This window comes from Xenopus tropicalis, chromosome 6, assembly GCF_000004195.4.
Source record: "Xenopus tropicalis strain Nigerian chromosome 6, UCB_Xtro_10.0, whole genome shotgun sequence".
Lineage (NCBI taxonomy): Eukaryota > Metazoa > Chordata > Amphibia > Anura > Pipidae > Xenopus > Xenopus tropicalis.
The window spans coordinates 129330698-129343221 of NC_030682.2; the positions used below are offsets into that span (position 1 = coordinate 129330698).

Sequence of the window (12524 nt, forward strand, 5' to 3'; positions counted from 1 at the left end):
GCTCCCCTTGTTCTGATTGGCGGATCTGATTAGCGGATTTCAGGGGTGTGTCCAGCTTGACAGCGCCTGCAATTTTTGCGCATGCGTTAAGGGGTCTCTCCCATGTGGAGCTAGGAGTTTAGCTGAAGTGCGTTTAGTTTAGCCGAGCGCTAGGGCTGTAGGGATGGCTTCAGTTGTGAGGAGAATCATCAGCACTGCCAAGGCTCCTGCCGCTATCGGACCCTACAGGTACCCTCATGTGTGCAGACTGACAGTGTTCAACTCTTGTCTAACTCTGACATGTCTTCCTTTTGTCCCAGAGCAGCCTGGCGCCTGTATCTAACGACTCGCACGGAATTGTTTATGGCATTTTCACTTTCCTATGGCTAGCGATCTATTTGCACTGCAGCTTATCGGCATTTGTGAGTTACAGTTCAGTAGCAGCTGGAGAGCCACATCTATTTCATAGACATATTTTCTGATATTTTTCAGAAGTAACTAGCAGGTATATTACTAACCATCTGGTACCCTAATCATTAGCAGCTTTGCAAATTATTTGTTATATGGTTACGCGTTCCTGGAGCTAGCTGGGGATTCAAGGATATCATTGGTGTGCGCCTTCTTTACAAGTACAGGTATGGGACCTGTTATCCAGAATGCTTGGGACCTGGGGTTTTCCGGATAATGGGTCTTTCCGTAATTTGGATCTCCATATCTTAAGTCTGCTAAAAATCATTTAAATATTGAATAAACCCAATAGGGCTGTTCTGCCCCCAATAAGAATTCATTAGATCTTAGTTGGGATCAAGTACAGGTACTGTTTTATTATTACAGAGAAAAGGGAATCATTTAACCATTAAATAAACCCAATAGGGCTGTTCTGCCCCCAATAAGGGGTAATTATATCTTAGTTGGGATCAAGTACAGGTACTGTTTTATTATTACAGATAAAAGGGAATCATTTAACCATTAAATAAACCCAATAGGGCTGTTCTGCCCCAATAAGGGGTAATTATATCTTAGTTGGGATCAAGTACAGGTACTGTTTTATTATTACAGAGAAAAGGGAATCATTTAACCATTAAATAAACCCAATAGGACTGTTCTGCCCTCAATAAGGGGTAATTATATCTTAGTTGGGATCAAGTACAGGTACTGTTTTATTATTACAGAGAAAATGGAAACCAGTTTTAAAAATTAGAATTATTTGCTTATAATGTAGTCTATGGGAGATGGCCTTTCTGTAACTCAGAACTTTCTGGATAACTGGTTTCCGGATAAGGTAGTAGGATCAGCTCTGACTAATTGCTATAGGTAACTACACTGGCGCAATTGATCACTTTTAGGGCTCATATACATGGGCGTTCTTCACTGCGTTTCCCACAAGTGGATCTTTAATACGTTCCACCCAGGAAGAAACATAGCCCAGTGTGTTCTATTAGTTTTTACTCACTGGAGCCCAGGCAAACGCGGAACGCAAGTGGAATTTATCAGAATGCAGGTGGAATGCCCATTTGTCAGTAGTCAATCAGCCCCATTGAGAGAGCATTTAAATGGGAATATCTCTGCCCCATAACTTTAAAAAAAAACAAAAAACCCCAATAATTATAATTTAATAACCGCATGTAAGAATGGAATGAAACGTGGAATGCACATATGTTACATGTTGCAGGATATTAGAGTTTTGATTCAGACCAGGGATGGGCAAACAGTAGCCTTGCAGCCGCTATTGCACAGGGTGGAATAAGGAGCTTCCTGCACACATACCAGTTGGAGATTCTAGATAACACTAACAATTGTAAAGTTTGCATCAGTTGTAGTGCCCAAAGCAGCCAATCATAAGATAGCTTTTATTGTTCTGCAGTTTGAACGCAAGCATTTGGTTGCTATGGGGTACTGGACCTGTAGGAAACGTTTTGCTGTTACAACAATACATTTTGCACTGCTTTTGTTATGCACTCATCCTTTCCCAACACCTTTATTTTCTTGTTAAAGGGCCAGTAGTATAAAAAATACTTAACTACATTTTGCTCCTGCAAAATGAACCGTTTCTGAGCCCATCAGTCCTATAATATTATAAGGGCTGTGACACATGAGAGACTTTATGAGTACTGCTACAAAGAAGGTGGGTTGCCATTCTGATTATCCAGAGCTGTGTTTACTGGCCTGTTTTGCCTTTTTCTGTTGCCAGCCATGGGCTTCTTGTTGTCCCTTTCATGGCCAGTTACGTTATAGGATTCTTTGGGGGTGATGTAATAAAAGTTACTAAATATGCCTAAGTGAAGTAACCAATCAGCAAGTAGCATTTACTGGTCACCTGTTTACATGCAAACATCTTATTGGTTGCTATAGGTAACTGCACCTGGGCAAATTAAGTGCCTTTTATTACATATAGGAGTATGTGTTCTGCTATTGTAGTGCCATTTATTTGCCATAATCAGCCAAGGGTTCCAACTATCCTTTTTTATCATCCCTTAATTATTACGCCAAATATATTTCAAGGTCCGTGGCACATGGGGAGATTTGGGGGATTTTTTTTTTTCTTTAAAAATTCCCTTCATGTGCTATTCAAAAATTTCCTCCATTTAGCAAGGTCGCCAAGTGAGCAGATTTTCTGATATGCCCACCTTCTGGTGAGCGATATCAGGCTAATTCGATTGTTTGCCTTTAGGGCCAAGCAGTCAAATTAAAACTGTGGGCATAGGCGCCGTCAGATCTGGCCAATTTCAGGCCAAATGTCGGTTGGGGAGGCCCATGGGTGGTGCCCATACACGGGCCGAAAAGTTGTTGAATCGATTTAAAAGACCAATAATCAGCTAAAATCGGCCTGTGTATGACCACCTTAAAGGAGAAGGAAGGTAAAAACTAAGTAAGCTTTCTCAGAAAGGTCTATGTAAATACAGCCATAAGCACTCACAGAAACGCTGCACTGAGTCCTCCATCAAAAGAAACACAAGCTTTCTTGTATCTTTTTTTTGTAAACATGATGTTCCAGTGTCTGACTTCCTCTCTCGGAAACATCCTTAATTCCCGTGGCCAGAGTCTGTGCAGTTCTCTCCTTTCTCCCCTCTCCTGCTCCCCCTCCCACCAGAATGCTAAGAACTCCCTCCCCCCTCCCTTAGGAATGTGTGATCTGAGCTATAACGGCTAGACTGCAGGCAGGAAGCTACTTAAAATGGCAGCTGCTATCTTAAGCAAACAGAGAAACCTTCTAGGGCTCTTTATTCAGTTATGGTAAAGCTTTCTGCAGAATAAATGTAGTGTTCTATTGGCAGTAAAATGCCTTTCCTTCTCCTTTAAGGGGCAGATTTATCATAATGTAAGATCGGAGCTCACAAGAGAAAAATTTACCAACTTTCTATTCATACCCTCGGCGGGTATTTGGCAGTTGGACCGAGGATCCCCGATCTGACGGGAAAATCAAATCATCCCGATTGAAATCTGGCCAGACATTGGTCAGGTAGGCCTGTTGGGGGGTGGGGCATACACAGGCAGGTAAGCTGCTGAATCGGTCAGCTGAAATCTGCCCCTGTATGGCCACCTTTATAGTTCATTATTTGATAAAAAAGCTAAAAATCCCATAGGAATAAATAGAAGGTGGGTGAATGTTTCTGTTGTGGGCTCTATTCTTACGTATTGATACATTTGCCCCATAACAACGTGAGGCCCTTGGATTTTTTTTGTGTGTGTTATTTGCACTTAAAATGTTCAGGAGTTTACCCGAGTCATACTAAGCAGCGCTGTGTTGCCACAGAGAGAGAAATGGTTAATCCTCTAAAGCTCTAAATTATTATTACTATTGCATTTAAAACAATGGAAAGAGTAGAAGTGTGTTTACCAGAAACAAAGAAATAAGCGTCGAGTTTATTTGCACTCAACACCGGGATCCAGTGATAGGCCGGGGCCTCTGCTCGGCGCACAGGTTAACTCCTTCACTCAGTAAGTTTCAAAGGTTACAGCTCCTGCCCGAATCCCATATCCAGGATTTGCAAGCAGAAGCTTCCAGGAAGATCATGTCTTTCACACTGAGGCGCATTGTGTATACGCCCAAAGCACCCGTTCGGAGGGATGTGTACAGGTAGGAAATCTCCAAATAGTCCGTGAAATCCTACTCAGGGTGTAATTAGATATATAAGTAGGAGCTGCCGGAGCTACAGCTAAAAGGCTCAAAGCAAAGGAACCTGCCCTGGGTCCCATAGAAGTAAAGGAGCAAAGTGTACTGACAGCAGTAGGAAGGGTGGGGTAGCAGATATAGGGAGGTGTGATGATATCAGTAATAACACTTTATATCAGTGTCAGACATGGCTAGAGCCGCACAGTTCCCTGATAGGTCGTGTGTGACTGACATTTGCCTCCCTGTGCTGAGAGGTTGCCTGCCTATAGGTATAGAGGGTATTGAGTGTTTGATGGGTCATATAAAAATCTATTATTTACTAATACAGGTATAGGAACCATTATCCAGAATGTTCGGGACCTGGGATAAAAGATCTGTAATGCGGATCTCCTACCTTAAGTCTGCTAAAAAATTATTTAAACTGTAATTAAACCCAGTAGGATTGTTTTGGCTTATATAACAATTAATTATATCTTAGTTGGGATCAAGTATGAGGTACTGTTTTATTATTACAGAGAAAAAAGAAATTGGAATGATTTGCTTATAATGGGGTCTATGGGAGATGGCCTTTCCGTTGTTCAGAACTTTCTGGATAATGGGTTTCCAGATAAGGGGTCCGATAGTGTACTGACAGTGTTCATATCATTTTCAAGTAGGTTGCCCTAAAATTAAGCGATAATGGCAGTTTTTTTATTTATTAGCAACTTTGATAATCTCCATGTGAACACTGTATGTACAGGTATATTTCTAATTGCCATATGCTGGTACAGGTATGGGATCTGTTATCCGGAAACCCATTATGCAGAAAGTTCCAAATTATGGGAAGGCCATCCCCCATTGACTCCATTATAAGCAAATAATTCTAATTTTTAAAAATGATTTCCTTTTTCTCTAATAATAAAACAGTACCTGTACTTGATCCCAACTAAGATATAATTACCCCTTATTGGGGGCAGAACAGCCCTATTGGGTTTATTTAATGGTTAAATGATTCCCTTTTCTCTGTAATAATAAAACAGTGCCTGTACTTGATCCCAACTAAGATATAATTAATCCTTATTGGAAGCAAAACAAGCCTATTGGGTTTATTTAATGTTTAAATAATCTTTTAGTAGACTTAAGGTATGGAAAGATCCCTTATCCGGAAAACCCAAGGTCCTGAGCATTCTGGATAATTGGTCCCATACCTGCATTACATATGTGTGTTCTGTAAAAGCAAAACATATTTAATTACTTTAGTTTACCCATTAAAGCACAGTGTCTGAAAGCATTGCTGTGTGTGATGCATTTAGCCAAGTTACAAGGAGGTGTTGCTGTGGGTTGCAGTTCAGCTGTTGTGTCTTTATATTAACCAGGAGTTGTGTAACCACGTATTCCGTGCATGATGCAAATGCTAATGGCGTGTCACATTCACGTCTAGTTGGGTTACACAAAAGTCTCCTGACCTGTTGTTCTCTAAATATATAGAAACACGGGGTGTTGTCCTTTCCGTCCAATCGGATCTGAGCCTGACTGGGGTTTCTCGTCCCTCCCGCTGGTAATCTATACATGTGCTGGCTGGTCTGTTCCAAAATTGTCACTGTAGCATTCCCAAAAATATCTATCTGCAGGGTTAATGAATGCTAAGAATAACAATCCTCGTGTTCTCATTGGCAGTTGTGCCTGCCAGAAATGAAATTATAAATGCTGTAAATTAGAGAAAAGCAATTAATCTGATTTATTTTCCTACTGGTATAGGCATGTTTGCACATACAGCAGCGGTGCTTAAAGAATATTCAAGCAATGTCAGTCCTTTATAGATCCTAATCTTGGATTAAAGGGGTGATTCACCTTTGATTTAATTTTTAGTATGTTATAGAGTTTCCAATTCTAAGCAACTTTTCATTTGGTCTTCATTTATTTATTTCTTAAAGTTTTTTTAATTATTTGCCTTCTTTTTCAAATTCTTTGTAGCTTTCAAATGGTGGTCACTGACCCCCTTTCTTATTTATATATCAGTCTCGTTAAAACCACTCCCTGGTTGCTAAGGTAATTTGGACCCTAGCAACCAGATAGCTGTTGAAACTCTGACCTGGAGAGCTGCTCAACAAAAATTGAAATAACTAAAAAAACTAACTTGGCACGTTATCTACTAATGTACCAAGTTTAAAGTTATGATTCCTCAACCCTGCTTATATATTGGTCACTAATTATTGTAAAGGTATACATTGGCCAATAAAAACTGCCAGCTTAAGTTGACCGCTTATCTGCCCGTTTATAGGGCCCTTGAACAGGACTGCCCAGCCAATATCTAGCTGAAACTCGGGCAGATGTTGATCAGGCAGATTTAAAAATCCCATCAGGGCAAGGAGTGCATCGCGCATTCATGCCGCCCTCCCCTGATGGCCTGCATCCCATCAACATGATCCATTCGTTTGATCAGTTCGATATTGCCACAAGCAGCTTCTATTCTTTTCAGAATTAAAATTTGCAGACTTGCACAGCACAAAAATCCATGTTTTCGTGTTTTGATGGCACAATGTGTGGATCACATACGCCGGGGGAGAAGACACCACATAGGACACCAGCCTAACGTTCCTCCAAGTTGCCATGTTTATGGATTATAAGTTTATTGTGCCTTAAGATAACTTTTTCACTACATGATGACCTGTTTGTACTCCTGTTTGTACTTTTTCAGCCAAGCTGTGGTGGTGGATAAGACCATGTATGTGTCTGGGCAGTTGGGCATGGACCCCTCAAGTGGGCAGCTTGTGGCAGGCGGAGTCAAGAATGAAGCCAAACAAGTAAGGGCACGGAAGATATCTGCTAACTTACTAACATGTTTAATAATGCAATGTGGTAGATCTGGCTCTGTAAGAATTATAAAGGTGTTAGAAAAGGGAGTTGGCTAAGGAGCAGCATGTTGTATAGGAGAGAGTGTACCCCCCCCCCACCACATATATTCAGCTCCTTACATAATGCATGGCTGCCGACCGAAGCACCACTGCTTACAGATCCATTGTCACTGCTTTCTGGGCAAAAAAGAAGCCACTTTGCACCTGATATTTTGCAGTTTGCGCCTTCAGCCCACTTAGTGGGCCCTGTGGGCAAGGTTACCTTGTGCAATCATTGCTGTTACCACTGACTGAATAAGCACAGCTGTGCAAGTGAATAGAGCCAGGGCCGGAACTAGGGGTTGGCAGAAGAGATGCCTGCCTAGGGAGCACCGATGAGGGGGCACCAGGAAGGTACCTCTCCTGCCAACCCCTAGTCTGTGCTTCATAATAATTGCCCCTGCCACTTGTCATTGAGCGGCTGGGACAACAGCTTCCCCCCCCACCCACACAAAGGCATTGCACAGGCCCGCGCACACGCTGGGTCAGCTTGGCCGCCCGTGAATAGGGCAGAGAGTACAAAATTACCTTTGGCAGTCTGTTCTGTTGAACATGTGAGAGCATGTGCTTGTGGGGAACGTTACTGGAATCAAAATGTGCACAATTAAAAAATTACAATTTGATTTTGCAGTGTCATCATTTTAATTACACAGTTATTGCATTAAGATTGTATTGCATTCAGTGCACCCCTGTACCAATAAGATAAAATTATCCATGACAACTTTGGTTATAGCTTCCCCCATGCAGTTGGGATAGGGCTGACTTGCTGCTTCTGTAAGGCAAAGCAAGTAAGTAGTGAGCAAGAATTGTATAGGGCATCTTGTAGGTTTATATGAAATCTTAGTGAACCATTGGACAACCTTTGGCCTTTGGTCTGGATGCCCATAGCTTTGCTAGGGAAAACTCATGGAACAGAGTAGGAAAATACTGCAGCAGTAATGAGCATGTGTTTGTCTTTAATATAAAACTAGACATGAGGTTGGAAATTCATCATTGTGACCTTTGGATCGGTTCTTCTGCTTTGTACATCAGCTATTAACTGTGCTTTCTCCCCCCCCCCATACATGTATTTGCAGGCCTTGGTGAATATGGGAGAGATCCTGAAAGCTGCAGGGTGTGATTATAGCAATGGTAAGGAGCTGTAAGCTTGCAGTTCATTCCAGTTTCCCAAACAGCCTTCCACAGGTCCACTCTGGTATTTGGCAGAATCCACAGAATGCCAGTCTGGGCCTGGCAGTGCCTCGGTATGGCAGCTCCCGCCTCACTTAGTAGCTCACACCCCTGGGGAAAATGCCTTTTTACTCCATTCAAACTGGAAAAACTGATAAGGGCATAGGCACCATCGGTCAGTGTACCGTACGAGCCGATGCGGTCCCTGATCCGATGAGAAAATCAAACTTACCCAATGGAGACCTGGCCAATTTTAGGCCAGATATCGTTTGGGGAGGCCCGTTGGGGGCCCATACACAGGCAGATAAGCTGCCGAATCAGTCTAAAGGACTCAAACCGGTAGCTTAAATCTGCCCCTGTATGGCCACCTTAGGTCTGCTGTCTGTAGCAAGTTTGGTTGGAGCTTTGCAGTTGCCCTTGAAATTGGATTGTCACAGTGATTAAAAATCCACCAAAATATAATGTTCAGGGAACCATATCTCCATTTAATATTCTTTATTCTTTAATATTTATTTTTTTTAACAAATTTATTTGTAGTTTCAAATTATTTCATTTCAGTTGTGAAAACAACAGTTCTGTTGGCTGACATCGGTGACTTTAATGATGTTAACGAAGTTTACAAGCAATGTAAGTACTGCCAAGAAACTGCGGTTTCAATATTTCTAGGCCACACCCCCTACTATGTATGCTACCCACAATTCCCCTGCGCACACACACAATGCCGTACATATTTGTTTGGGTGTGAGCAACCTGATTGGTTCTTACAGGGCCCGTCTTCTGTCTCGTTGGTTAGCTTTAGCATGTGTACTCGAATTGGAAATAAAGACGTATGAGGCTCATTTACTAATATAGGAGCTTAATTGTACCAGTGCAGTTCCCATATCAACCAACCCATCAGCTGTTTGTTTTGATCAATCTACTGCAAGTTAAAAACATGAAAGCAAAGCTCTGATTGGTTTATAGGATTGTTAGTACATCTGTCCGATTGGCATCTTGGACTCAGGAAGGAATTTTTTCCCCTCCGGCAAATTAGAGAGGCTTCAGATGGGGTTTTTTGCCTTCCTCTGGATCAACTAGCAGTTAGGCAGGTTATATATAGGCATTATGGTTGAACGTGATGGATGTACGTCTTTTTTTCAACCTAACTTACTATGTTACTATTTTATAAAGTTACTGAAATTACTCTACATTATGAATTTTAACTGAAACTAAAAACAGTACACTAACATTTTCGTTCTAATTCTGTTCATTTTGCGTTCAGTTTTCCGGTGTAACTTCCCAGCAAGAGCGGCGTATCAGGTTGCAGCATTGCCGAGGGTGAGAACTTTCTTCCTTCATTTATATGAACTCATGGATTTTCAGCATCGGAAGCTGCACTCATTTTCTGATTTTTTTTTATTTTTTTTTCCTCTAGGGGGGTGCGAGGGGGTTGTATTAGTGAATTGTGAGTATATCTCACATATATGTGACTAGTGGCATTACTAGAGGTTAATGGGGCCCCACAGAGAAACTGCAGATCAGTCAGTGCCCCACTGGGTTCCCCATACATCCTTAGTCCCCAACAATTGCAGCTTCTGCCCCTATAATTAAAGGGTAAATTAACTTATAGAATGGCTGATTCTAAGCAACTTTTCAATTGGTCCTCTTTTTTTTTTTTTTTTTTACCTTTATCGTTTTGTTTTTTTCATTTTTGTCTTTTTCTGCCTCTTTCCACTTTTCAAGTAGGGGTTACTGACCCCAGCAGGCAAAAAAACTATTGCTCTGTGAGGCTACAGTTTTATTGTTATTGTTACTTTTTATTACTTATTTTTCTAATCAGCCATCTACAATTCATATATCAGTCGCTCTCTCAATCACTTCCTGGTCCCTAGCAACCAGATTGCAAATTGTCTCGGAATAGCATTCTCTACATCATATTAAGAGTTAATTTAAAGGTGAACAACCCCTTTAAAGCCCTGTCACCATCTTGTGTTCTAGTTTATTATTAATTGCCACTGCTCTTAAGGGAATGAGGCCTTTTGTGGGGGGTGATTTATTTTCTGTAGGCAGGACAGTGCCTAGATTTTCAGTTGCAGCATGGGAAGAGTATGTAGGCTAGCAATGAGTTGCTCCCGGAGTATAAGGGAAAGGGTTAAAGGCGGCTGCAGCCAACGGGACATTGAAACAAGATGGTTTCCCATGGCAAATCTGATGAGATTTTCTTCCCAAAAGTGGCAGCATTACATTAAGAGCCAACAGAAATGACCCTGTACTTGGTGCTTATTGTATAAGGCTCCCCTAGCACAATATGACACACCGGAATGGGTGCAATGCCAACTTCTGTTGCTTAAAGCTAAATGCATATGCACATAATATATATGTTATGTTCCCCCTGGATGTGAGTACATGTCTGGGCACCGGAACACATTAATGCAGAGTTTTCCTATAACTTATTTTGTACTATGCCTTTCATAGGGAGGAAGAGTGGAGATTGAAGCCGTCGCAGTGCTGGGACCAATAATGGAAACTTCCCCATCGTTATAAGTGACTCCCATTACTCCATTCCTCTTCCCTATTTTCTCTACATTCTCTGATGGTCTAAATGTTACTCTGTACTGGCCTTACATTGCCTGCGAGATGTTTTCTGGTTCTGTAGGCTACCACTAAGGGCATTTTGCTACATTACTACTGTCTTACTGATAAAATAAAACGGTTATCTATGTTCTTACATGCCTCACATTTGTTCTTGGTTGCCCTGCGGAGGGTGCTGGATTAAACTGCTTGCATCTCAGATGTAGTTCAGCAACATCCCTAGGTCCATAGGCTGAAACTCACTGAGTATTCTGTAACTGCAACAGCTATGGGCTTGGGCACTAATGCCATCAGTTTGAGGCCAATCAATACTTGGATCTCTGATGAGGCACAAATGAGCTCCTTCCTTTTTATAGATAGTGGGAGGTGCTGCTACTCAATAGAACCTAGAGTACCAAGCAGTGCTTTCCAGTGGTTTTGGTTATTTTTTATTTTGTGGTTGCATTGTAAAAGTCAGGGCCAGTTTTATAGACAGATTATATTGTTATGGTTAATAGATATCAAGGGTGTTTGATCTCTAGCAATAATTGCAAGGCTGCAGGATATCTCCCCACAGGGCCCTATGCATACTGCAATGTCCCCCCTACTTTTGGACTTTATTGTTTGTACAGTTTTGATTGGTTTTGTGGCATGATTTTCTTGGTCATAGCCGCTTGAAAGGGAAATGTACAGGGGTGTGTGCTAGGCTATGAGTAAGTGCCCCATCAAGCATGAAATGCGTTTTTATCACATCCTAATAAAAGAGATTTCATTTTTTGCAACTACTGATTGCTTTAGTTATTATTAGGCTCTCATAATCCTTTGTATGACTAACAATTACATACCCTATGACTGGGGTTCTTTTAAACACTGAACCTGGTCAAAATTTTGTGATTTTGTGAAACCTTTTTTTTTTTTCATTAATAGTACCTTAAATGGGAGAAGCCTGGCTGCTGATTATGATCATTACATATGGCCTGGGTGTAAAATCTTGAAGTGTTGGTTGTGGGTAGGTAAAACCCAGGGCTGTTATAGGCCATGGCTCAGGCTTACAACAATTTACATCTCAGATGTACAATGCACACTTTCCTGCTTAGCTATTCTATTATTAGTTTATTCTCTCTTCTGCTCTCACTTTCCTCCTCCCTTTTGAATATTTAAGTTTCACAAGCCATTATATTAAATGAATGGAATAAATATGAAGTTGGTGAATGGGGTCAGCAATACAAACCCCTGCCTTTTTCCACTTGGTGGTGGTATCACATTTTAATCTTAGTTTTTATACAGAATTCATGCAATTACAAAATCAGAGAAAAGGTAATGTACCGTAAATGTTGACACAGACTTTGCACTTGTGCACAGCAGAGCCCAGAATTACGCTGTACTGGAAAGGCCTGTGCCAGAGAATGAAACCTATTTGATAGAAAAAGTTCCCTCTAGTGGTCAAAGCCAAGATTGCAGACATTAAAAGAGAAGCTCCGCAGTCTAAGAACAGAGCATCTGAGTGGAAACATAGTACAACCTACTACTGTTTGACATTAGATATTAAGGCTATCCTTCTCAGGTAAACGGCAGAGATGGCCCATTGCTGATTTTGTATATTTAAAGTAAAAACTGAATACATGCAACTGATATAGGGATTTATTATACATTTACTCTACAGCTGCTACACAACAAATATTACATGGAGCCAAAACAACAATGGTCTCCTATATGATCTGGTTGTTGGTCAAATGATCAGATCAGCTATACATGGCCAACCAAATGAGAGTTCAAGTAAAGATAGGGTTAATGTAAAACCCAAGTATGACTATTACATTCTCCCAGCTTCTGAAACT

The 12524-nt window shown here is 41.2% G+C and overlaps 1 protein-coding gene across 1 annotated transcript; it reads left to right on the forward strand.

The window, feature by feature from the left end:
* The first annotated feature begins 84 nt into the window (after positions 1–84).
* rida (reactive intermediate imine deaminase A homolog) lies at positions 85–10839 on the forward strand. Its single transcript, NM_001278745.1, has 6 exons — positions 85–228; positions 6771–6876; positions 8043–8097; positions 8695–8763; positions 9398–9453; positions 10591–10839. The coding sequence occupies exons 1-6, from the start codon at positions 164–166 to the stop codon at positions 10657–10659; spliced, it is 420 nt and encodes a 139-aa protein (NP_001265674.1). The 5' UTR covers positions 85–163; the 3' UTR covers positions 10660–10839.
* Positions 10840–12524: the final 1685 nt, after the last annotated feature.

Bases quoted from the DNA above. Each gene is read 5' to 3' on its own strand.
- rida (NM_001278745.1), top strand. From the start codon at position 164: ATGGCTTCAGTTGTGAGGAGAATCATCAGCACTGCCAAGGCTCCTGCC. The intron at 229-6,770 runs GTACCCTCATGT...GTACTTTTTCAG, and splicing joins GCCGCTATCGGACCCTACAG to CCAAGCTGTGGTGGTGGATA. The intron at 8,098-8,694 runs GTAAGGAGCTGT...ATTTCATTTCAG, and splicing joins AGGGTGTGATTATAGCAATG to TTGTGAAAACAACAGTTCTG.